General features: G+C 40.9%; 1 protein-coding gene and 1 long non-coding RNA gene across 3 annotated transcripts; one reads left to right on the forward strand and one right to left on the reverse strand.

Annotated features, from left to right (window-relative positions):
- Positions 1-6: 6 nt before the first annotated feature.
- Positions 7-18,951, reverse strand: LOC138956250 (uncharacterized). 2 transcript variants are annotated; one of them, XM_070327657.1, is made up of 7 exons: positions 18,515-18,951; positions 16,949-17,736; positions 15,668-15,835; positions 12,238-12,528; positions 11,823-12,029; positions 9,546-9,701; positions 7-2,928 (listed from the first exon to the last, which is right to left on the reverse strand). In XM_070327657.1, exons 2-7 carry the CDS (start codon positions 17,645-17,647, stop codon positions 1,744-1,746), a joined length of 2,706 nt encoding a protein of 901 aa, XP_070183758.1. In that variant the 5' UTR covers positions 17,648-17,736; positions 18,515-18,951; the 3' UTR covers positions 7-1,743. The 2 variants fall into 2 exon arrangements, with proteins under 2 accessions (XP_070183758.1, XP_070183757.1); XM_070327656.1 differs by having other exon boundaries at positions 11,811-12,029; positions 18,515-18,950.
- Positions 18,952-19,672: 721 nt separating this feature from the next.
- LOC138956251 (uncharacterized) lies at positions 19,673-23,851 on the forward strand. The gene is made up of 2 exons (XR_011452564.1): positions 19,673-20,047; positions 21,141-23,851. It is a non-coding gene; the product is annotated as an uncharacterized lncRNA (long non-coding RNA).
- The last annotated feature ends 1,493 nt before the right edge of the window (positions 23,852-25,344 follow it).

The following is a 25,344-nucleotide window of genomic DNA, read 5'->3' on the forward strand; positions in this document are numbered from 1 at the left end:
AACATCTACTCATTGGAAGCTAAACAGACATCCTTCATTTCGAAAGAGAATTCAAAGACCAGGGAATGATGATTCCGAATCACAGTACAAAGACAATTATTTTGACGCTGTTCTTGACTAGTTTTGTAATATATATAAACCAAGGAAAGTATTGAAGATATTGCAGGTATGAAGAACAAACACAGTTTCTAAGTTCAACACTGAGACAGTGGAATCATCGTTTTAAGAGCTCTAAAAAATGTGAGAAAATCTGATCTTAAAACGGAGGCAGTCGCAAAATGGTACGTGTAGTACAGTGGTACCCCCCTTTTAAGACCCCCCATTTTAAGACTTCCTCCCTTTTAAGACCCTGTTTTTTCACATTTTCTGTTCATATCCTCTGTAAACTTACCCCCATTTTAAGACTCCCTCCTTTTTAAGACCTGATTTTCTCAGATTTTTGAAGGTCTTTAAAAGGGGGTTCAACTGTACATTAACCTTCACTGTGCTTTGTGGGCGACCCAGAGCCTCACAAAATCATCTTTATCTCTGATTCTGAACCTATTTGGAGTTTTCAATTGAGATTTCATGTAATCTCTAATCACCATACAACCTTCCCATTGCCCAACTTTTGAAAGATTATCTTTGTAAACAAACAAATAACCAATGACGTAATTTAAACTACACAGTCCGGATGATGTGCGTCGTGGACGACCAATACGGAATTATACGCTGTTTATCCTTATTCGGATGGCCTGGGTTGTGTACGACCCATAAAAGAGGCGGCAAAACGTTTATTCCTATCTGGATGGCGTGGGTCGTGAAAGACCCATACTTTTTACGTTGAATCCTTCTTTGGAAAGTATGGATCGTACAAGACCCACATCATCCGGACTGTGTAGCAACAAATTGCTTTCACAGGTTTGTAAACATCCCTCAAAGGAAATATTCTTTGTTACTCAAAACTGGCTAACATTTACACACAACTTCAAAACGCTGGAAGATATGCAACAAACCGGCATCACATCCAACTCTCTCTTTCTTTCTCTCTCTCTCTCTCTCTCTCACACACACACACACACACTCATGAACACTTCATTAACAATGCATACACAAAGCTATATAATATGTATACGACTTGTGTCTGTGTGTGTGTGTGTGTGTGTGTGTGTGTGTGTGTGTGTGTGTGTGTGTTTTCGATGCACGGCCAAAGTTCTCGATGGATCTGCTTCAAATTTGGTGGGCATATTCAGGTAGACCCCGGACACAACCTGGTCGATGAGAATTTTCAACACGTGCTCTCAGCGAGCAGCACTGAACCGATTTTGTTTTTTCCGTTCATCTTCCCAGATCCATTCCCAGTAACTCTTCCTTATCTTCTCCAGTGTTTTGCGTTTATCTCCCTTCCTTCGTGTGGCATCCATCCATATTCCCGTTACTATTTTTAGAAGGTCACTGTCCACAACGCTTTCATCCCAGCGAAGCCGGATATTCCCGTTACTATTTTTAGAAGGTCACTGTCCACAATGCTTTCATCCCGGCAAAGCCGGGTACCCAACGAAATTTGGCTCTACTTCTTCCCGGCGAAGCCGGTACCCGGCGAAGTGGGTAATCATTTAGTCTTAAATATGTATGTGTGTGTGTGTGCCGGGTGTATCTGTGTGCGCACGTGCGTGCGTGAGTACATAAGTGCGTGCGCTTGCATGCATGGCATTTCTTTGGCAACACGAAAATATACTACATTTACTAGAAATGTTGAAAAGTCTAGTCAGCCTGTGAGCCAATAGGATTATGGATCCTCATGTGTTTTAGGAAACAGGCTTTTCTAATATAACTTACTCCACATTTTTCACAGACAAATCGCCTTGGCCTATTAGAATGCCTCAACAGGTGCCTCCGCAGATGATCCTCAAGCACAAAAGCGTGATCACACAGTGTACATTTATACGGCTTTTCTGGCAATCGTGCAGGTCTAATCTCATGCTCGACCGGAGGACACGTATTATTTGGATGCTGTTTTTTCTTGTGCTTTCTCAACGACCTCGGATGAAGGTAGGAAGCTTCACACAGAGAACACTTGTATGACTTCTTGTCGAAATGTGAAACCTGTTTGTGTGAATACAGTGCTCTAAGCCGAGAAAATGTCTCTCCGCATACCAGACACTGAAATATGTCTATTTTGTGCTTTTTTGCTTTTTGATGCTTGTTCAAGGACCTCATGGATGTGTACGCTGCTCCACACACATCACACTTGTGTGGTTTGTCCTCGACGTGGGAAAATCTTTTGTGTGACAAAAGTTCAGCAAAATGCACAAATTTCTCTCCACATACCCGACAACTATGGCGATTGTTGCGGGAATCAGTCAACTTCACTGTCAACTCATGGTATCTCAAATGTGTGCTGAGAGCCTTATAAAACCTGAATGCTTTTCCGCACACATGACACAAAAAGTCACAATGATTGCGTGTTTTCATGTGTGTCTCGAGCAGAAAAGGACTGGACAAAACATCCCCACACACATCACGGACACTGGAGTGTTTCCGCATGTGCTGTGATAACTGTTGGGGTCGAAAAAACCTGAGTCCACATAACTGACACAGGTATGTCTTGAAGCCAGAATGAGAAGACCTGTGATGCTGCAACTTTTCACCGGTCTTGAAAGTTTGTCCACAGGTTTCACAAAGGTACGGTGTCTCTCCAGTGTGTGTGTGCTGATGGTCCTTCAGCCTTGAAATAACCCCAAAGACGGCACCGCACAGCTTACAGGGGTACTTCCCCCCAGCTACAGTGTGTGTTTTCAAATGCTCTCTCAGTGCTGACTGATGTTTGAAAACAACACTGCAAAGTGGACAGGGATTCCGGGGTGACGCATCTCTTCTGCAACAGGGTGTCTTCTTCTTCTTCTTGTTGCCGCTACCTGTGCAACAGGGTGTGATCGGTGTGATTCTCTGCAATCAAACAAAGATTCGAGTTCATTTATAGGCAGGGAGACTCCTAACGGTACCATAATTGGGGGTGGTCTGGTTTCTTTTACGTGTCTGCAAAGGTGCTGCGCTGGGGTAAAACTTGTTTGTTTGTTTGTTTATTTGTTGCTTTAACGTCCAGCCGACTACGCAGAGCCATATCAGGACGAGGAAGGGGGGGGGGGGGGGATGAAGGGGGCCACTTGTCAAGCGATTCCTGTTTACAAATGCACTAACCCATTACTTGTGTCCCAGCAGGCTTTAGTAAAACTAAATTAATACCTACTGGAAGATTACCAGTTTCCAGTATGTTAAAAATAGGCTTAACCTATCTACTGCTGGACTTACATCAGAACACTAACAGATTAAACTATACATGAATCGCGAGACAAGCGGCAAGAGAAGAGATTTTTGGAAAAAATACAGGTGAATGAGCAAGAAGGCAGAAAAAAGAAAAGAATTCATGAAGAAAAGGAGAGCATGACAGGAAAGAGGAACCAAAAATCTACCTAACAGCAAACTAGAAAGCTCCTGCGGTTCCAAAAACAGGAGGGGCCTTTAATTTCATAACCGCAGTGCCCCACTGCGGGAAGGGTAAAACTATACTGCTTATTAGTAAACAAAGCGGCCATCAATGAAGATAAGATCTTACCTTCCCCTTTTCGTTGACTCGTGCACACTACCCCCATGCAAAGAGTCAGGATGATACCTCAATGTGAGCACGCTGACACAGAAATAAACCTTTCAGCATTACAAGCTGGTTATTGCGCTGGTCCTTTAGGTACCGCGAAACAGCGTGAAAATCAGAATTCTCATTCAGTTGTGACTTGTAACCCATGTAGAATTCTCCATTTCTGATTGTTTTTTGTTGTTAAAAAGTCTGATAATTCACAGCACATTAACTCTGTTTCAGATGTTGTTATGCAGAGAAAAATCCCAAATTATTTGAAGAAAAGTAACTTGGTTTTCAGATTTCGTTTCACTGAGGGTTGTGTTTCTTTTCCGATACTTCGTTGAGGCAGTATTTTCAGCAAAATAATATGTTGACGTATTTTTAATCTCATAAACATGCTATAAATATGGTTTAGGGCATACACTCATTTTGCTGGTGAATGTTTTGCTAGCAGTGGAATTTGAAAACGCTACCACCCGTCCCCCTTATTGTGTTATATGGTCCTAATTCCAACATTTCCATGAGTTTTGTGCCCTAAACCCATGCGAAATTGTTGCGCAGAAGATGAACTTATTTTTGTTGTGTAATTCGTTTGTTTAGATGTTCCTTCTTGGGACTCAGTTAGCCAATATACACCATGCCAAGCCAGCAGACATGAGAACTAAGTGAAGTCTGCTTCCTTCCTTGTGCAGGATGATCCAAAATAAAATGCAGCCCTAAAAAAAATGCTTATGAATTCTACATCTGTTAAAGGCACAGTAAGCCTCCCGTAAACCATCACAGAGCTCCCCGAGCGTCTACATACAGTACAAGCATACTTCCATTTGAACGCTCACCGAACGGGAACATCCTGGCTGCTTTCTGTCGAGCGTGAGAAATTTTCAAAGAATTTATTTTCGTGGACTTGCTCCTCTACAACAATGGCGCCTCGTTTTGGTGCTGGACGGCGGTTATGAATATTCCGAATACCGGATATCACGCCCGGACAGTAAGCCTCCCGTAAACCATCACAGATACTGTCAGGCTTTTACACACAGTACAAACACCCTTCCATTTGAACGCTCACCAAACGGGAACATCCGGTGTCCTACGTAAAGAGCGAGCAATTTTTAAAGAATTAATTTTGCAGATTGTCTCGAACACTTTTTGGACCCATCCTGAACTCAGGTCAAAAATGAGTTACTTCCCTTTGGGTCATATTCTATCGATGTAAACTGGCCATAGCCGTGGATCGATGATTATCAGAATGTTTTTGGACCGTGGTGCGTTTTTGCGCTAGACCTAACTTTTAAAATCTAAATAATAAATTGACAGCTTGTTACACAAACATTCTTAAATCATAAAAGATCAGTACAATTCGAAGTTGTGAAAGTTTGAAAAAAGAAAAGCCCGGAAGCAGGGTCACGCAAGGGTCGTAGCAGACGACAGTTTATGCATCGCCGTTCCTCTCAACAGTCAAAAGCCATCGCTAGAGTTCTTGTGAACCACAGCCGTTTGTTTCGTGCATAAAAACGAGCTATTGTAGATAAGCTCACATCGAGTCGCATTCAAATGACTAACAGACGACTACATTGTGAACAAGAAGGGCAAAGCCCATATGACTCACATGCTTGACCTTGACCTTTACATGACCTTGGGTCAAGGTCAAATAACTAAACCTAGCAATGACATCATACACTAAGAACTGCTTTACACATTTTTCCTACCAAAATACATGTGACCTTGGTCAAGGTCATCCAAGGTCATGCAACACAAAGCTGTTAATTCAAGACATAGGAAGTACAATGGTGCTTATTGGCTCTTTCTACCATGAGATATGGTCACTTTTAGTGGTTCACTACCTTATTTTGGTCACATTTCATAAGGGTCAAAGTGACCTTGATCATATGTGACCAAATGTGTCTCATGATGAAAGCATAACATGTGCCCCACATAATTGTTAAGTTTGAAACAGTTATCTTCCATAGTTCAGGGTCAAGGTCACTTCAAAATATGTATACAATCCAACTTTGAAGAGCTCATGTGACCTTGACCTTGAAGCAAGGTAAACCAAACTGGTATCAAAAGATGGGGCTTATTTTGCCCTATATATCATATATAGGTGAGGTATTCAATCTCAAAAACTTCAGAGAAAATGGGAAAAATGTGAAAAATAACTGTTTTTTAGACAACATTTATGGCCCCTGCGACCTTGACCTTGAAGCAAGGTCAAGATGCTATGTATGTTTTTTGGGGCCTTGTCATCATACACCATCTTGCCAAATTTGGTACTGATAGACTGAATAGTGTCCAAGAAATATCCAACGTTAAAGTTTTCCGGACGGACGGATGTCCGGACGGACGGACGGACGACTCGGGTGAGTACATAGACTCACTTTTGCTTCGCATGTGAGTCAAAAAAGGGAAACTGGATCAAACGGGTTCACGATGGCTCAGGGGTAAGATAAACCACGCAAAAATAAATTCTTTGAAAATTGTTCGCTCCGGCTTTACGAAGGGCACCTAGGATGTTCTCAATCGGTGAGTGTTTAAATGAAAGGGTGTTTGTACTGTGTATAAAAGCCTGACCGTATCTGTGATGGTTTCCGGGAGGCTTACTGTGCCTTTAACCGAATCACTTCATATTTTTGGAACATAAATTTCAGCCAATGCATGGCCCTTCCACAAAGCGGGAGTTACATATATATCAAAGGGTCGGAATTTTGTGCAATTTAAAACAAAGTTGCCAAATTCGAGGATCGACTCAATAGTACGAGGTTTGAAATTGAGCGGTAGCCAAACTACCGCATTTGATGGACCACAAGCCGCGACTTTAAAAAAAACAACACGGATTGCGGCTTATAAAAAGATGCGGCTAAAACGTTACCTAAACTTGAATAGCATTCACCTAATGGAAGTCGCCGCGGATTTTCATTTCGTTCGATTAACAATTACCGGTACTTTATTAGCTCTCTTCTCAAGACTCGGCGCTTTTCTCTTTCTTTCGCGAATCTTCGTTTGTCAACAAGTCGTCGTGACAAGATAGCGTACAGAGAAACACCGGATGTATCAGGATCTCGCGCGTGCGAGATTTCGTTTTTTTGTGTCTTGTGATAGTTGGAGGAGCGAGAGCCGCCATGTTGTGTTTTCGTCTGCTCGAAATGTGTGCAAAAGTCGTAAATCATCCCAAAAAAGCTTATTCCGGGCGGGACTACATGTGTGTGTTGGTTACAAATTGTGTGTGTGTGATATTTTTCTTCAAACTTTTTCACTTTTCTTCTTTGTTTCACTTGTTTATTTTCCGAGCCGATTTCGCCAAATACCGTACTTTCGTTTGCCTGGTTGTTTTGATTGATTGACACGATCTGATTATATTTTTTTCGACGGCGGCTAATATAGTGACGCGGCCTATACGTGGCTCATCCCATTTTTTTTAAAAAAAGTCGGGGGTGCGGCTTATAAAACGGTGTGTCTTGTAATCCGTCAAATACGGTAACCCGATTTAAAGCCCTCCAGATTGTTGATTGTTACGTTTGGAGTAATCCGAATGACATAGTATACCTTAATCAACATTAGACAATCAGTGACTTCAATACAGCAATTACAGGCAAGATCAGGGCATTTCCCATGGATGAGGAATGTTTTTTTGTCATTTATGAAATTTGCGTGACATTGCGCAAGTGTAACTTTACAACAAAGCGGTTAATTTTTCCAGTCATTTGAGTTTTGCAAATATGTTCGTATTTGTTGTGCATGAACTTCAGTTTGTCCTCGACCATTCTACAAGGTTTCGAGTCTGTTGGTAAAATTGTCCGACATTTACCTTTTCTCCGAAATATGTTCCAAATTACATCTCCAAACTTTTCATTGGCACGAAAGCTTTTCTGTCTAGGGATTGACCTGATCCTAGCTGTAACTCTTTCTTCAGGTCACGGATGATCTAGGGTGTGTTTAATGTAACCTCAGACATTCTGATAATCCAAAAGGTAACAGTCTGGAGAGTTTAAAATCAGGGAATAATTGTTATCGTTCAATGACAAATCTCGTTCTGTTGAGTCGATCGCCGAATTTGGCATCTTTTTGTTAATTTGGACAAAAGTCAGATTATCTAAACGTCCCGGCCCGCTATCTCTTTCTCTGTGTCTTTGTCAGTCAGTCAGTCAGTCAGTCAGTCAGTCAGTCAGTCAGTCTGCCTGCCTGCCTCTCTGTTGGTTTTACGCCTTTCAGTATTTAAATCTTATGCCATTTTTATTCTTGGTCATGTGCTAAACCTTTCTCTGTACATATTTTTTAGCTTTTGGTTGTATTCATTTGTTATTGAGTTAATGTTCAGGTAAATTACGACAAAGAGAACAGTTCTGCTAATTTGCTAGTTAATTTTGCCGATATTAGCTCCCAATTCCACGAATTCGCTTATTAACTTTCTACCTATCACTATCAGGGATGGATCACATCATTTTGAAGTGGGTTTTTTTTCTTAAAATTTCTTTTAGGGACAATCCAACAACGCAAAGCGTTTAGATGAGGGTGCGATAAAGGCGATATGTTGAAAAAGGCAAGGACAATGGAGCAATCTGAGCAAATTTAAGAAACTTCCCCTAATACACCTTCCAATAAGTAAATTTAAGAAGACAAGTTTGGCTAAAAACAGGGACAATTGACCGATCTGGTGCAACATGAGCCAACAAATTACCCAACTATTTTTCAAAACCATCACTTAGAAGTTAGAAGACAAAGGCCGACTCAAGAAAAATGAAGCAATCTGGTGCAATCTGAGTCATCTGTTTTTCTTTATTTTAAAATTAATTTATCTCTTCTTTTTTTCGCTCTTTTTTAAAAAATTGTATTAATTTTTTTTAGGCAGGGATGGGGGGGTGTCCAGAAACCCCCACTGGATCCGCCCCAGGCCTATAAATCAACCCATACGTGGAATGCAATCAGACAGACGGATATCTGTATTTCAATCATTTCTACATGAAGACAATTAGTCTTCATGGTGATGGAACCTGCTTTAACATTAATAGTCTTCAGGTGTGGTTCGCGCTTTTTGTTATATATTTCCTGAATGTTGTTCAAAGCATCTACGATGTGGGCTTTTTATGAAATTGTCAATCAACACAACCCTCATTGTAAGAATAATTAACAGATATTAGTCTGGGTGAGTCGCTTAAAAAATGAATCTTTGCCTGTTGTCAACAATTTTGAATTTCACACGAAAATCACGTTTTTCCGCTTATGTCAAGAAAACAAAATTAATAGCAGCGAGACAGGTCAAGAAAAATACAAATTACATTCTTTCTGCCTGTACCGCGCTATTTAATCAAAAAGATTCCACCCCAACGCTGGCCTAAAACGTCACTGCCGAAGCCCAAAAGGAAAGGCAAGGCAGAACGACACTACATCCACTCCTCTCTAATGCGCCTATAATATAAACATCCCCTCCCCCCCCCCCCCCCCCCCCCCCCCAAATCCGTCAACTCTAACCACCACTATTCACCCTTACATCCAGTTTTTGACGACCATCTTTTATCACCTCGGCCGTGCCTCGGGCACACTATCAACATTCCCCTCCCTTCGCTCTTTCCACCACCATCCGCCCTACCCACTTGTCCTAAGACTATTTAGGGGTTTTAAATCACCCAAGGTGAAGGACTTCCTCGATAAGAGAGAGAGAGAGAGAGAGAGAGAGATAGAGAGAGAGAGATCAAGAGAGAGAGATCATGAGAGAGAGATCATGAGAGAGAGATCATGAGAGAGAGAGAGAGAGAGAGATCAAGAGAGAGAGAGAGAGAGAGAGAGAGATCGAGAGAGAGAGAGAAAGAGAGAGAGAGAGAGAGAGAGAGAGAGAAAGAGAGAGAGAGAGAGAGAGAGAGAGAGAGAACAGGGCAGCCAGAAGAAAAAAACTCGACAATCTAATTAACAGAAACATACAAACAGAATTTCACAACACCTGGTAAGCATGGTCTCGCATAACACATGTCCTAATTTGAAGCAGCCGAGTTTCCGCCAAGGTTCTGCTGACTTTGCGTCCCGTGATCGGATGCCTTTCTGAGGCGGAATCTTGAATCTGCTGTGGTGGTGATGGGACACCCAGGTGATGATTGGTCTGCAACAAATGAGTTAGTTAGTTATTTGGTGTTTAACGTCGTTTTCAACCACGAAGGTTATATCGCGACGGAGGGAAGGGGGGAGATGGGATAGAGCCACTTGTCAATTGTTTCTTGTTCACAAAAGCACAAATAAAAAATTTGCTGCAGGGGCTTGCAACGTAGTACAATATATTACCTTACTGGGAGAATGCAAGTTTCCAGTACAAAGGACTTAACATTTCTTACATACTGCTTGACTAAAATCTTCACAAACATTGACTATATTCTATACAAGAAACACTTAACAAGGGTAAAAGGAGAAACAGAATCCGTTAGTCGCCTCTTACGACATGCTGGGGAGCATCGGGTAAATTCTTTCTGGTCCCAACCAATATGGGACTCCCCCTAACCCGCGGGGGGTCAACAAATGAGTGCCAGGTGTGCTCTAATAGTAATAAAGTTAAGTTGCTTTACAAATGTCCTGAGGAAGAGAAAAAACAAGTCGCGTATAAAGGCGAAATGACAACATTTAGTCAAGCTGTCGAACTCACAGAATGAAACTGAACGCACTGCTTTTTTCACCAAGACCACATACTTGTAGTTTCGTCAGTCCACCGCTCGTGGCAGAGGCAGTGAAATCAACAAGCCATGCAGAATAGTTCGGTAGTGGTCGCGCTGAGCAGGATAACACGCTTTTCTGTATGTCTATTCTTTTTAGCTTACTGAGTTTGTTTTCAATCCACACATAACATATCTATATGTTTTTGGAATCAGGGACCGACAAGGAATAAAATGAAATTGTTTTTAAATCGATTTCGGAATTTTTTTTTTAATCATAATTTTCATACAGTGGAACCTCCCGTAACGACCTCTCCCAAGAACGACCCCCTCCTTTTGCCGACCGAATTTCTCGGCACGGATGCTTTTCACACTGTAACTAACCTCCCAAGAACGACGCCCTACTTTTTGCGACGACCGACCTACCAACGTAGGGTCAATAACGACTTTGACCTTTTAACCAATGAGTGTCAAAGTTCGTAATTACGCAGCACACGCGGAACACGCACGCCATTAGTCAGCATCAAGAGTCAGGGATTTGTTTGTTTGTTTGTTTGCTTAACGCCCAGCCGACCATGAAGGGCCATATCAGGGCGGTGCTGCTTTGACATTTAACGTGCGCCACACACAAGACAGAAGTCGCAGCACAGGCTTCATGTCTCACCCAGTCACATTCTGACACCGGACCAACCTGTCCTGGCACTAACCCCATAATGCCAGACGCCAGGCGGGGCAGCCACTAGATTGCCAATTTTAAAGTCTTAGGTATGACCCGGCCGGGGTTCGAACCCATGACCTCCCGATCACGGGGCGGACGCCTTACCACTAGGCCAACCGTGCCGGTTAAGAATTAGGGGTGGTAGTCTGTAGTCAGTAGTGCGTGCAAGTCAAGTGGCCCACGGCTGTCATCTTCTCACCTATTGCTGTCACAATTGAAGGACTGCCCTCGAAGTGGGTGGGGGAGGGGTTGAGTAGGGGCAGTTAGAAGGACAACTCAATAATGAATTGATGTGTACCTACTCTGTGAGTGTGTGCTCACCAACTGAGACCTCGGGTCAATGTCCCATACTTGCCAAAGAGCAAGTTTTACCTATGGGACGGTCTCCTTTGATGTCTGAGAGGAAACTCTTCCTGTCCCAGGTTACAGACACTGACCTTCTTACCCCGGGGTCAATCACTGAGTTTTACCTATGAAACCGTGTCCGTGTGTGTGTGTGTGTGTGTGTGTGTGTGTGTGTGTGTGTGTGTGTGTGTGTGTGTTATGCCTGCCCGTGTGTGCGCTGGTGTATGCACGTACATCATGGTTATCCATATGCACATCAAATAAGAACAAAAATAGGATAACGGACACAACTTTGAAGACTGAACTGCCCAACAGTTCCCTCCCCTGTGAAAAAAATTATACCTCCCAAACTCCCAATTAAGACCCCTCCTTTTTACGACCGATTTTTCTGGACATTTTCAAGGTCGTTAGTCTGGTCCGTGTGCGTTTTGTTGTCAAACTTGTTTGTGTGCATGTTGTCTTGCTCACGTAGAAAAGGTTCAGTCTCCACCTCCTCCTCCCTCACCTCAATAGTCACCTCTTCATCGGAGGTCTGCTCCTCTTCTGACAAACAGGTGTCGGCTTCAGGTAATGATGGAGACAAACTGGTCTGAAATACTGGGGTAGAGTCAACAGTTCTTGTATCACCGCCTGCACTGATCTGACTTCTTCCTGGGGTAGAGTCAACTGTTCTTGTAACACGCACCTTTGATGTCGACCTGTTGGCTGTAGTGTTGCGGGTATTCTGAAATGTGTTGGTAAAAGGAAGCATTGACTAAAGATAAAGGCATTGCAAATCCATTAAAAAAGAGCGAATTCTGTTATTGCTCAGTAGGCCTAAACTTTGGCCATGACCTAGGTAAATAACCCGCGCAACAGGGCAGACAGAAAATAAAACTCGACAAACTTGACAATCTAATTAACAGAAACATACAAACAGAATGGCACAACACCTGGTAAACATGGTCTTGCACAACGCATGTCTCAGTTTGAAGCAGCCGAGTTTCCGCCAAGGTTCTGCTGACTTTGCGTCCCGTGATCGGATGCCTTTCTGAGGCGGAATCATGAATCTGATATTTTCCTGCGCTATGGTCAGAAGTTTGTGTAACTCCACCTTCAGCGATCTGATGCCTTATCGTTGTTGAGACACGTGTTTTTCTTCCTTCGCCTTGAATGATCTGGTCTCTACCTGCCACAGAATCGCATGTCTGCTGTGGTGGTTGGGTCGAAGGGAAATTGTTGGCCTGAAATAAAGGAATGACGTTCTGCTGTACTTGAGATATGTACTTATTAGGACTCATACAATACCGTAACAATTATCCTCCCAATGGCGACCTTCAAAATGTTTAGAAAAATAGGTCTTACAATGGAAGCGCCACGTTTTTTGTTTTTTATATTGGGAATTACATATTTTGCCACCATCCCCCTCTCAGTCACCCAAACCCAATAAAATTGTGTTTCATAAGAAGCTTGACACGTCACTTACCTTTCATACTTACTGTTGCTGCTGCTGATTCTCTCTCTCTCAGTAGATATCTTACAAGCCAGTCAATATTGAGCGAGGGGTGTTTCGGAAACATGCCCCCCTCGTTAGTGATTGGACCCTCCAATGTTTGCACAAGATTTTACAAGAAAAGGTCACTTTTGCACAACCCATACAAACCTGACATTACTTCCAATAATCCTCATTAATATTTACATTATTTTGTTACTTTTCAGTTTATAGTTTTTTTATTTATGTTTTTTGACCCCACCCCAAAAAGGAATGGTTGAACAGGCAACCAGAGAATTTTGTTTTTGTTTTGTTGCAGAATTACAGTCTGAGAAGCAGAGACAGACCGAGTGAGAAAGATTTTTGTAATAAGGATTAATGAATTTCTAATCACATATTCATGAATCCTTATGAAAATTAATTTAAATTCAACTGTAGTCTATTGTCAAACAAGAAGGGCAAAGCCCATACGACTCACATGCTTTACACATTTTTTTTCTACCAAAATACATGTGACCTTGGTCAAGGTCATCCAAGGTCATGCAACACAAAGCTGTTAATTCAAGACATAGGAAGTACAATGGTGCTTATTGGCTCTTTCTACCATGAGATATGGTCACTTTTAGTGGTTCACTACCTTATTTTGGTCACATTTCATAAGGGTCAAAGTGACCTTGACCTTGATCATATGTGACCAAATGTGTCTCATGATGAAAGCATAACATGTTTGTTTGTTTGTTTATTTGTTGCTTAACGTCCAGCCGACTACGCAGAGCCATATCAGGACGAGGAAGGGGGGGATGAAGGGGGCCACTTGTCAAGCGATTCCTGTTTACAAATGCACTAACCCATTACTTGTGTCCCAGCAGGCTTTAGTAAAACTAAATTAATACCTACTGGAAGATTACCAGTTTCCAGTATGTTAAAATAGGCTTAACCTATCTACTGCTGGACTTACATCAGAACACTAACAGATTAAACTATACATGAATCGCGAGACAAGCGGCAAGAGAAGAGATTTTTGGAAAAAATACAGGTGAATGAGCAAGAAGGCAGAAAAAAGAAAAGAATTCATGAAGAAAAAGAGAGCATGACAGGAAAGAGGAACCAAAAATCTACCTAACAGCAAACTAGAAAGCTCCTGCGGTTCCAAAAACAGGAGGGGCCTTTAATTTCATAACCGCAGTGCCCCACTGCGGGAAGCATAACATGTGCCCCACATAATTTTTAAGTTTGAAACAGTTATCTTCCATAGTTCAGGGTCAAGGTCACTTCAAAATATGTATACAATCCAACTTTCAAGAGCTCCTGTGACCTTGACCTTGAAGCAAGGTAAACCAAACTGGTATCAAAAGATGGGGCTTACTTTGCCCTATATATCATATATAGGTGAGGTATTCAATCTCAAAAACTTCAGAGAAAATGTGAAAAATGTGAAAAATAGCTGTTTTTTAGGCAACATTGATGGCCCCTGCGACCTTGACCTTGAAGCAAGGTCAAGATGCTATGTATGTTTTTTGGGGCCTTGTCATCATACACCATCTTGCCAAATTTGGTACTGATAGACTGAATAGTGTCCAAGAAATATCCAACGTTAAAGTTTTCCGGACGTCCGGACGGACGGACAGACGACTCGGGTGAGTACATAGACTCACTTTTGCTTCGCATGTGAGTCAAAAATCGTTCTATAGGATTGTAGATATGAGTCATGTGTATCTTTGCGTCAAATATCATGCATTTCTGATGTATGATGTTGCTGTAAAACCGTAAATTTTGACTAAATGTTTTAACATAGATAGGGAATCAAAGCGAGGGTCGTGGTGCATGTGTGTGTGTGTATGTTCAGAGCGATTCAGAGAAAACTACTGGACCGATTTTCATGAAACTTTACAAGAGAGTTTCTGAGTATGGTATCTACTGTCTTTAACCGCTAGGCTATTGCGCTCATCATGTTACACACAAGTGTCTGCGAAAGCACGCTGTGACAAACAGAAACAGACAGACAGATGAACAAGTCGCGTAAGGCGAAAATACAATATTTAGTCAAGTAGCTGTCGAACTCACAGAATGAAACTGAACGCAATGCAACGCAGCAAGACCGTATACTCGTGGTCCACCGCTCACGGCATAGGCAGTGAAATTGACAGGAAGAGCGGGGTAGTGGTTACGCTATGCTGCATAGCACGCTTTTCTGTACCTCTCTTCGTTTTAACTTTCTGAGCGTGTTTTTAATCCAAACATATCATATCTATATATTTTTGGAATCAGGAACCGACAAGGAATAAGATGAAAGTGTTTTTAAATTGATTTCGAAAAAAAAAAATTGATAATAATTTTTATATATTTAATTTTCAGAGCTTGTTTTTAATCCGAATATAACATATTTATATGTTTTTGGAATCAGCAAATGATGGAGAATAAGATAAACGTAAATTTGGATCGTTTTATAATTTTTTATTTTTTTTTACAATTTTCAGATTTTTAATGACCAAAGTCATTAATTAATTTTTAAGCCACCAAGCTGAAATGCAATACCGAACCCCGGGCTTCGTCGAAGAGTACTTGACCAAAATTTCAACCAATTTGGTTGAAAAATGAGGGCGTGACAGTGCCGCCTCAACTTTCACGAAAAGCCGGATATGACGTCATCAAAGACATTTATCAAAAAAATGAAAAAAACGTTCCGAGATTTCATACCCAGGAACTCTCATGTCAAATTTCATAAAGATCGGTCCTGTAGTTTAGTCTGAATCGCTCTACACACACACACACACACACACACGCACGCACACACACACATACGCACATACACCACGACCCTCGTCTCGATTCCCCCTCGATGTTAAAACATTTAGTCATAACTTTACCAAATGTAAAAACAGACGGAGTACCTGGTCATGCAGACACGCCTTAGTCTGAAGCTGCCGACTTTCTTCTGTTCCCTCCTTGACAACTGTGGCAGACGAGCAATCTGAAGCGGCCATCACTTCGTCAACCAGCTCTCTGTCGCTTGTTTGCATCTGGTCAGTTGGGTCACAATAACCTGCCTCAGATTGCAGCTGCAACACAGGAACACACATTGTAACAACCATGTCATGTCTTCACCAACATATACAGTATAGGTCCAATTCATTCTTCTTACTCGGCGTGACGTTATCAAATGGATCGGCTAGCTTTAGCCCTAAGGGGCACAACTCCGCTCATACTCTCTTCGCGCCGCCATATTGGATGCCGTCTTTGTTAGTTTTCTTCATTGCACTCTTGTTCTTTTTGCGTATTTCACTGTGTATGCAGACAAAATGAAGAAAACTGTGCATGCATGAGTCCAAAGGGGATCTGCCTTTTTAACACAACAGCACAACATAAAAAGTAAAGCAAGAATACATTATTTTATATATTCATTTATTTATTCTTTATCTCAAATTACCATGCAGACAGTGCACCAAAATTCACAAGATAAAGCTCTCAAGACAGGCAAATGAGGTACAATGCAGCTCAGGTAACTACTGCAAAGTATAATTTTCAAAGCATCCTATCACAGTGTTCACTCTAAAGGCACAACCGATGGACAATTGTTGATTAGCGCACTGCACACAGCAAAAAATAACCAGTTATAATCGTCTTCTCCGCTCAGTAACTTCCTTCCAGTTGTCACCCTGATGGTAAACAACTTTAGGGATCCTAAAGTGTGCCTGCTGACTGCAGTTTTTGGCCACACAACGTGTCATTTTCACTTTTGTCGAGTCGCCACCCAACGCTCAAGCACTGTCAGAGATCGTGCAAGGCATCCAACATGGCGGCGGATGACCAATTCCAGAGAGTTACGACCCGTGATTCTCATACCGCGCGCGCCGAGTAGAAATGCTGTTGATAACTTGAGTTTCTGCAATGGGCCTATACTTTTTATAAATTCATATCATCTTCAAGGTCTGATTTAAAATACAGATCCACAAAATACAGTTAGACAATAACCCTCGTCTTGATTCCCAGTCTATTTGAAAACATTTGGTCAATTATGTTAATGTAAAATTACTAAAAAGGGAAAAGAAAGAGAGAGCAGTAAAAAAACAAAAACAAGAAGGGGAAACTTCTTAAATCCAATTCAATTTCGAGGAATGGTTTCTAACAGTAACACAAAGACAGAGAAACTGAGAGACAGACAGACAGAGTACCTCCATGGTCGCTGGTTGAAGCGGTTGCCTTTCTACCTCTGCCTCCTCTACGCAGACTACGACAATGGGTTGTCTTTCTTCTTCTTTAACGACAATGTGAATCCACTTGTGATGGTCTGTTTCTTCCTCCTGTACAAGAATCTGCTGTTCTTCTTCCTCATCTATAGCAATGAGTTGTCCTTCATCTTTTACAACAATGTGCTGTCTGTCCTCCTCATCATCCTCTACAACAATGGGTTGTTCTTCCTCTTTTACAGCAATCTGCTGTATTTCCTGATCACCCTCCTGTACTACACTGGATTGTTCTTCTTCCTCCTTTACAACAATCTGTTGTCTGTCCTCCTCCTCTTCCTCTACAACAATGGGTTGTTCTTCCTCCTCCTTTACAGCAATCTGTTGTTCATCATCCTCTTCCTTCTTGACAGCAATGTGCTGTCCTCTTTCTTCAAGTACCTCTTCTACAATGAGTCGTCCTTCTTCATCTTTTACAACAGTCTGCTGTCTTTCCTGCTCTACCACAATGGGTTCTTCTTCTTCACTCTTTACAACAATCTGTTGTACATCTTCGTCTTCCTTCTTTGCAGAAATCTGTGGACTTTCTGTTTCTCCATCGTCCTTCTTGACATCAAGACCAGCACCCCAATCTCCTGATGTGACCATCTGTTCATTACGCAGCTCCATGGCCTGATACGGTTCCATAGTTCTCGCAACTCCACTTTCAGCGGTTTCCTCCTCTTCTGACAACTATAGTTGCATGCTCGCAGCAATGACGGAGGCTCGTAACAGGTCTGAAATCAAAGGAAAAAACACACATGTATAAGCATTATATAAAGGTACAGTGCTTTTTGTGTCAACAGTAAATTGTCCTGTTTGGACATTTAATGATTTATTAATATCAAATCCTACCAGTGTGTAAATTATGGAGGCTATACATCCAGAACAAGCTCAACTGTCAACATTCAGATTTCCGCCGATGGCCCGCTTGTCAGCCAGCCGAACACTGCTATTCACTAAGACTCAGGGATGCCATGGGAACTGAGAACAGTGATTTGGGAGTACATGAACTGTGGGTTGGGGGGGGGTGGGGGAGTTGCCCTGAAGTATGTAATGTACATTATAACTGACTAATTTAACACCCGACGCAGAAAATGTTCTTTGCCAGAATATATTCTACATGTATCCATGTACAGTACAACATACTACTTCTAGTTCTGACACTGATCACACATTTTGTCATAAACAGTTAAAAACATTTGTTGATATAATTACCCATGGACTCACAGTCACTGAATCAACAGAAATCCATAAATTTACTGCTAAGATTCTTTCCGTGATATGCGACATCTAGATAGTTAATTTCTCTATTGTTACATTATTTATGAGAGAGAGAGAGAGAGAGAGAGAGAGAGAGAGAGAGAGAGAGAGAGAGAGAGAGTCAGGGAGACTGAGAGTAAGAGAGAGCTGAGAGTGAGACTGAGAGAGAGCTGAGAGTGAGAGAGAGCTGAGAGAGAGAGCTGAGGTGAGAGTGAGAGTGAGAGAAATAGTCAGGTGAGTCACTTAACAGACCTCCCCTCCTCATAATGTCTACGATGCCAGTCAACAAGTCTTCCACTGGCGATGACGAATATGGAGGCTTTAAAGCACGAGCGCTCCCTGTAGTTCTGATGTAACCGTCAACGATCGAAGCGCTCTAGGTGGTATCCTTCGCTGCGCAACTTCCGCAAGTTCAGACTTGGCAAAAAACAATGCGTCGACGGTCAACAGGAGCCAGGTACAAATGATGGGGTTTGTATGCTGTGCATGATGACTTTTGACACCTAAAGAAGCTTCTTCCCATGCTGGTGCAGTAGCTGAAGTCTGTTTACATCCATCACCATCCTCCATTTAATGCAGAATCTAGTACGATCAGCAGATTCGGAACTACGGCTACTAAGCCCAACTCTGTGTGATCAGCAAAAACTATTCGTCATTTTCGTATCTTCTTTGACTTTAATCAATTAGTTATAATAGAGGTAAGCTTATATGAAGTTCTATCATTTTTGAGTTTTGTAACTCAATACGAAGACCACCTAATGAGTGTGTTGCATTTTTCACGACTAATTTTCTTTCCACAGCTTTTGAAGCCAGTGACGGGCTTTGAAGTAAGAGTTGCGTCCCTTTACTTGAAAAAAAGCGGATGTTGGTGTTGGGCGCAAAGTAAGAATCCGGGGCAGAGTTGGAAAAATCGGGATTTCCCGAAACCTCATTAAACAAAGCGCCGCATTTCCGGAAACGAGCTGCCTCGTTCTAGAAATGGCAACCCTTCGACTGGCACAAAAAAGTATACCCTTTTCACAGGTCATGAATAAGGTATATGAAAAAACAAGGTCTTATACAGGGGAAGTCTTGAATTGGGGGTGTGGGGGTACACTGTGTAACAATTATCTCAGTGACACTCAGCGCATGCAGCTAGCTTGTTGCTGCTGTCTCGGTCTATTTTGAACACAATGATTTTTTTTTCTCAGAGTAGAGTGTTAGTTTGTTACAACAGGCTGAAATCATCTTTAATTTGAATCAACATTTTGCAACAATCAATCACGTCAATATAGCGCACAGACTTGCACATTACGTCACTAGTTTCAAGAGCCTAGATTACCACAGCCTACTCAATAAAGGGACGTAATCGGTAATGCTGTTGTTGGGCGCATAGTAAGAATCCGGGGCAGAGTTGGAATCTCGCGGGACTTCGTCACGCCTCAGTAGATTTCCAACAAAGCGCGTCATTTCCGGAAACGCACCGACTCATTCTAGAAATGGCCCTCCTTTCGACTGGCGATTCCAGTCTGATTTGCCAGTCTGCCTCTCGCCCTTGACCATGATGGGTGACCACAAGGAAGAGGTGGACAGTTTTGTCGTGGAACTTACGCAGAAAATACAACCGTGCTCACGCAGAAGAAATATGACAATATTGTGCTGTTTCTAAAAACAAAACGTACGGACCACATTGAAGATGGGAAGTCTTCGAAGTTCAAGTGGTGGGTGCGTGAAAAGAAGTTTCAGCTCGTGAACTTTCCAGGATTGGACTTAAACGACGTTCTCTGCATACCCAGCAAACAAGAGGTAAGTTCGTAGTTATGAAACGTGACTGAAAATATTTCGCTATGTTGTTTTATTTATTTTTTCGCATGTTTATTTTTGTACAGTTAATGAGTTATGGTTATCTCAACTGTTCTTGATTCCATGGCTGTCGATCAGTGTCACTGTCAGCCAAATTTCTGTTGACATTGAGATTGAAAGTATCAGATGACATGTTCTATGGTCCATCCAGTGAATAAAACTCAAGTTTCAAAGTTCTAATTCTATGCAACCATGTGTGATCAATGATAATTCAATGTGTAACAGGTTTCCTAAATAATCGTCCATGTAATACGAGCTGTGTGCCTGCCATTAGAGTCATGCATTTTCAGTCCTTTAAAGTTTAAATGATTCGTATCATTCTCTGTACTTTTTTCTGTAATACTCTAGTTATAATAACACAGACATGCAACAAAAACATATCCATGTCAAACATTTTGGTTTCCATGTCAACAACCAGTCAGAAATCAAGTTAAAATCTTTTGTTGTTCATAACTTTACAGCTATCATTGTAATAAAAGATGAAGGTGTTCATAACTTTACACTAATCTTGCTTAAAATTAATCTGAACAATGACAACTCATGGCTTAAAATTTATTCAGTTACTTCAGACAAAAGCTAATTAGGTTCATTAATATATATTTATATAACTAGTTTCAATATTTGCCCCCAAACTTCCTTGTTCCTTTGATTCCTACAACATTGGTCTTGCTTAGACTTAATTAATTCATTTTGTACTGTTCATGCAGATTAATCGTAACACTTAACAAGTGTCATCTGTCAGTTGTAGAACTTGTACCCTCTCTTAATTCCAGTAGAAAGCACTATAGTTACAACAGCATATATAATATGATAAAGAAATATCATTTTGCGCTCTGAATTCTCAGTATTTCTCAGTTAATTATGTAAGTGTCCACTTGATCTGCTGCTGCTGTTGTTGTTGTTGTTGTTGTTGTTGTTGTTGTTGGTGTTGTTGTTGTTGTTGTTGTTGTTGTTGTTGTTTTTAGTTTTGTTTTTTTAATATATATCCAGACCTCAATGAGTTGTTTTGCTATGATAGTTGCTTACTTGTGTGCAGAATGCTGAGTCGCTGCTGGCAAACATTCCAGTGGCTGTGATGCGACAATGTCACTGTCAGATGTTCAGAAAATACAGTCATCAGAGGCTTCTGCAACATGGACGTCCTCGAGAAAAAAACATGTGCGGCATGCCATTTTGCTCAAAACCGGATTTGGCAGACTGGGTGCAGAGTGAGAAATGTCACTCCTGGTGCCACTTTGACTGTGCTGGGGTGGAGATGACGAGAGCTGAGGTCTCTGCAGAAGATGTACATTTTGTGTGTGTTGTGTGCAAGGACTGATGAGGAAGTGTTGATTTATGTCTTCTACCTTCCACCTGCATGGGGTTTTTTCCTTCTCAATTTGTTCATTAGTGCTGTATGATGTTCACTCACAGACTTTTCTCTGCACATATCCAGGGGGTGTCCAGAACGTATGTGTGTATGTGTTTTCAAAAATCATGTTGTTGTTCTTTCCAAATCGTCTCTTATTGACTCACCTGAGTAATTGGCGAGTCTAAGAATTCATATACATGTGTCAATCCATATATCCGGCCAAAAAACTTAACATTTGAGGTTAGCTTGGTTGTTTTTCAAGCTAGACCTCTGAAAAATTTAGGGTTCGATGATCTTACAAAGTCCTTTGTACTGGAAACTTGCATTCTCCCAGTAAGGTAATATATTGTACTACGTTGCAAGCCCCTGGAGTAAATGTTTGATTTGTGCTTTTGTGAACAAGAAACAATTGACAAGTGGCTCTATCCCATCTCCCCCCTTCCCCCGTCGCGATATAACCTTCGTGGTTGACAACGACATAAAACACCAAATAAAGAAAGATCTTACAAAGTGACCTCAGTTTGGTTGACCCTCTTCAAATTTTGGGGTCACAGCGGGGTCATGTTCCTTTCATTGGATTAAAACTTGTGCGTTGAAGCTATATCAGATGTTTTTGAAGCTACAGGTTTGAAACCTTGTATACTTCTAGTATTTGATAATCTCCAGACTTGACCTAAGTTTGATTGACCCTTGTCAAGTTTTGGGGTCACAGGGGGCCAGTCATGTTTGTTTCATAAAACTTAACGTTGAAGTTATCTCAGATGTATAATTGAATCTTAAGCTTTGTAACTATGAAAACTTCAAGGGTAGTTGTAGTTGATAGCCAACATGAATCTAGTTTGAGATACCCCTGTCACATTTTGGGGTCACTGCGTTGTGTCATTATTGCATTGCACAACTTTGTTACATTTTCCATATGTTTAAATCAACATATTCAGGGGGTGTCCAGAACGTATGTGTGTATGTGTTTTCAAAAATCATGTTGTTGTTGTTTCATAGTGGCACTGGGTTTCTTGTGCAAAGTTTAAACGGATGTGTTTTGTAATTTTTTTAGTCGTGCTGTACAGTTTGATGCCAGTTTACAAGTAGTGCTTCTGTATTTTTGCTGTCTGTCTTATGGATTCTTGTGCAAAGTTTAAACAGAGGCATTTTATGATTTTTAAATTGTGCTGTACAGTTTGACGTCAGTTTTCAAGTAGTGCTTTTGCTGTGTGATTATTTTGATGTGATTAATTTATTTGTGCCGTCTGTTTATTTTTGTGTGTGGGTGTGCCAAGTTTTTACAGAGGTGTTCTCCTGTGAATGTGAGTTTTAAGTAGTGCTGTACAGTTAGACCCCAGTTCACAAGTAGTGCTTCTGCTGAGCATCAAGATGTGATTCATTTATTTTTGCTGTCTGTCTTATGGTTTCTTGTGCAAAGTTTAAACGGATGTGTTTTGTAATTTTTAAGGTTTTTTTGTGCCGTCTGTTTATTTTTGTGTGTGGGTGTGCCAAGTTTTTACAGAGGTGTTCTCCTGTGAATGTGAGTTTTAAGTAGTGCTGTACAGTTAGACCCCAGTTCACAAGTAGTGCTTCTGCTGATCATTAAGATGTGATTCATTTGTTATGTGCTATCTCTTGATTGTGTGTGTGTGTGTGTTAAACAGACATGTTCTACTGTGGCATTTAGATGTGCTGTACAGTTTGATTGCAGTTTACAAGTAGTGCTTCTGCTGTGAGATCATTGTGATGTGATTAATTTATTAGTGCTGTCTATTTGTTGGGTCAGTGTGCCAATTTCAAAGTGTGTCTTCTGTGACATTATAGTGCTGAACAGTTTGACCCCAATTTTCTAGTTGCTTCTGCTTTGTGATCATAATGATGTCACTAATTTTTTTTCTTGTAATTTTCTTGAAGTATAGTTTTTTTGTGTGTTTGACTGTCAAATTCAAACAAGTATCTTCTGTAACTTTTGAGATTTGCGTTACCATTTGACCCCAGTTACCAAGGTTTGCCTCTGCTGTGTGATAATTGTGGTGTTATAAGTTACGTTTTGCAGTCTTTTGTGATTTCTTTGCCATCGATCCATTTTCATGCAAACAGCACAAACTAAGCACTAACGTACTTTGTTTTAATCAATAAGGCAACTGAGGCTGTATCCTGAATAATGTCATTATTGTGGGTATGAAAGCTTTGTGCACCGTAAAATATTTTTTTACCCTTGAACATTTCTTCTGAATTCCATCTTCTAATTTTTGTATCTCTGTATTTGTGAACAACAAACTTGCCTAATGATGTTTGCCTTTCCATTTTGTGTGTATAAAACTAAATGAAATGGTGTGTGTGTGTTCATTGGTGCTCATACATTTTATGTGTTTTTTTTGTGGGAGAATTAAAGTTTTGATTTGCATCACTGATTTCTTTGTGTTGGTGTTCCTGTGAGACTGTGGGGTCAAAGACAAGCATTTGACCTAGGGTGTGAGTGTGTGTGTGCATTGCTCCTCAAGCATCATGATTGATGAATTGACTTTTCTTGTCTCAATATAATGACATATATAATTTCATGCGGCTTTCCTACTAAGACAGAGAAGTGATTCAGAGTGAATCAAATGAAACATAATGCATGTGGGACGTACAAAAAAAAATCTATATAATTGTAATCATGTGAGGTGTTAAAAACGTGCATAAATCCCTTCAATTAACAAGATGTTATGGTTTGAGTACCTGAACCAACCTTGTTATTTTTTCCGTTTTAAAGCCAGGCGAGGCTTCTTAATCCTCACCTTAAATGCTAAAATTCGTTTTTGGCTGCGTGCTGCCCCTGCAATCCGCCAAGGCCTAGGCGGCCCTTGGACCCCGGCAGTAAAAAAAAAGTTCAGTCGCAGGCAAAATTCAGACTCCCACCCATGTAGTGTAAAGCCATTAATCACAGTCATAAGTTTGTTTTCATATTCTGTTTGTTTATAAATTCAGTTCATTGATCTCTGTTTTGGTCTTCGCTTTGTTGCTTTGGTTGAAAAAAGTGACCTTCTCTCCTTCTGAGAAAGCTACCTCTCTTGTGTTGTGTGTGAATTTAATTAAACAAATCATGAAATGTATGCATTGGCAGCTAGTGCTTCCTTCCCTTTGTTTATCAAAGACCAAAAGGCATTATTCAAAGAAAAGTCATACTCAACTTATATGATGCAATCAAGCACACAAAATGTAGCACATATAACATAGCACGTACAGTTGTTCCAAAGAAATATAAGAGCATCCCTTGTACCCCCCAAAAAAAACAAAAAAACACACACACCTTGCTTAGCATCATAATGATTGGGATAGGCAGACACTGTGTACATTGAAACTGGAGATGTATTCAAATATACCATATTACCAGGTTTTTCACATATGCACACACGACAAGCACACATTCTGTGCTAATTTTTGCATTAACTGACTTTAATCTTTTCAAATTCTTACACCCTCTGTATGAAAATTATGGTACCTCCAGTTGATCTTGTGCCACCAGGACAAGTTGTTCACAACCATTACTTAAAAAGTGTTGAACACAAAAATATGTCATTTTGTTCTCAGTATTTACACATTTTCAAGCAAGTACTAAAAAATTGTTCTGCGCTTCTGCCCATATATATAGCTGTTGAATATAATCTTTCTCTCATAGAACACACTTGGGACATATACATACATGCATCTTCAATTTCTGTGACACTGGCTGTTCCCAATGACACAAGAATGGCCGGTCACAATGAGTTAACAGTCAATAATGTTAACAATAAACCTGTTAAGATGCAGGCGGCATATCATATTGAATTTGATACTGAATGCTGTTGGTGGCTTTTGTATTGACAATAAAATATAAAGAACGCAAACGTTTACGGAATACACAGAAATTATCAAGCGAGTTTGT

This window comes from Littorina saxatilis, unplaced genomic scaffold, assembly GCF_037325665.1.
Source record: "Littorina saxatilis isolate snail1 unplaced genomic scaffold, US_GU_Lsax_2.0 scaffold_954, whole genome shotgun sequence".
NCBI lineage: Eukaryota > Metazoa > Mollusca > Gastropoda > Littorinimorpha > Littorinidae > Littorina > Littorina saxatilis.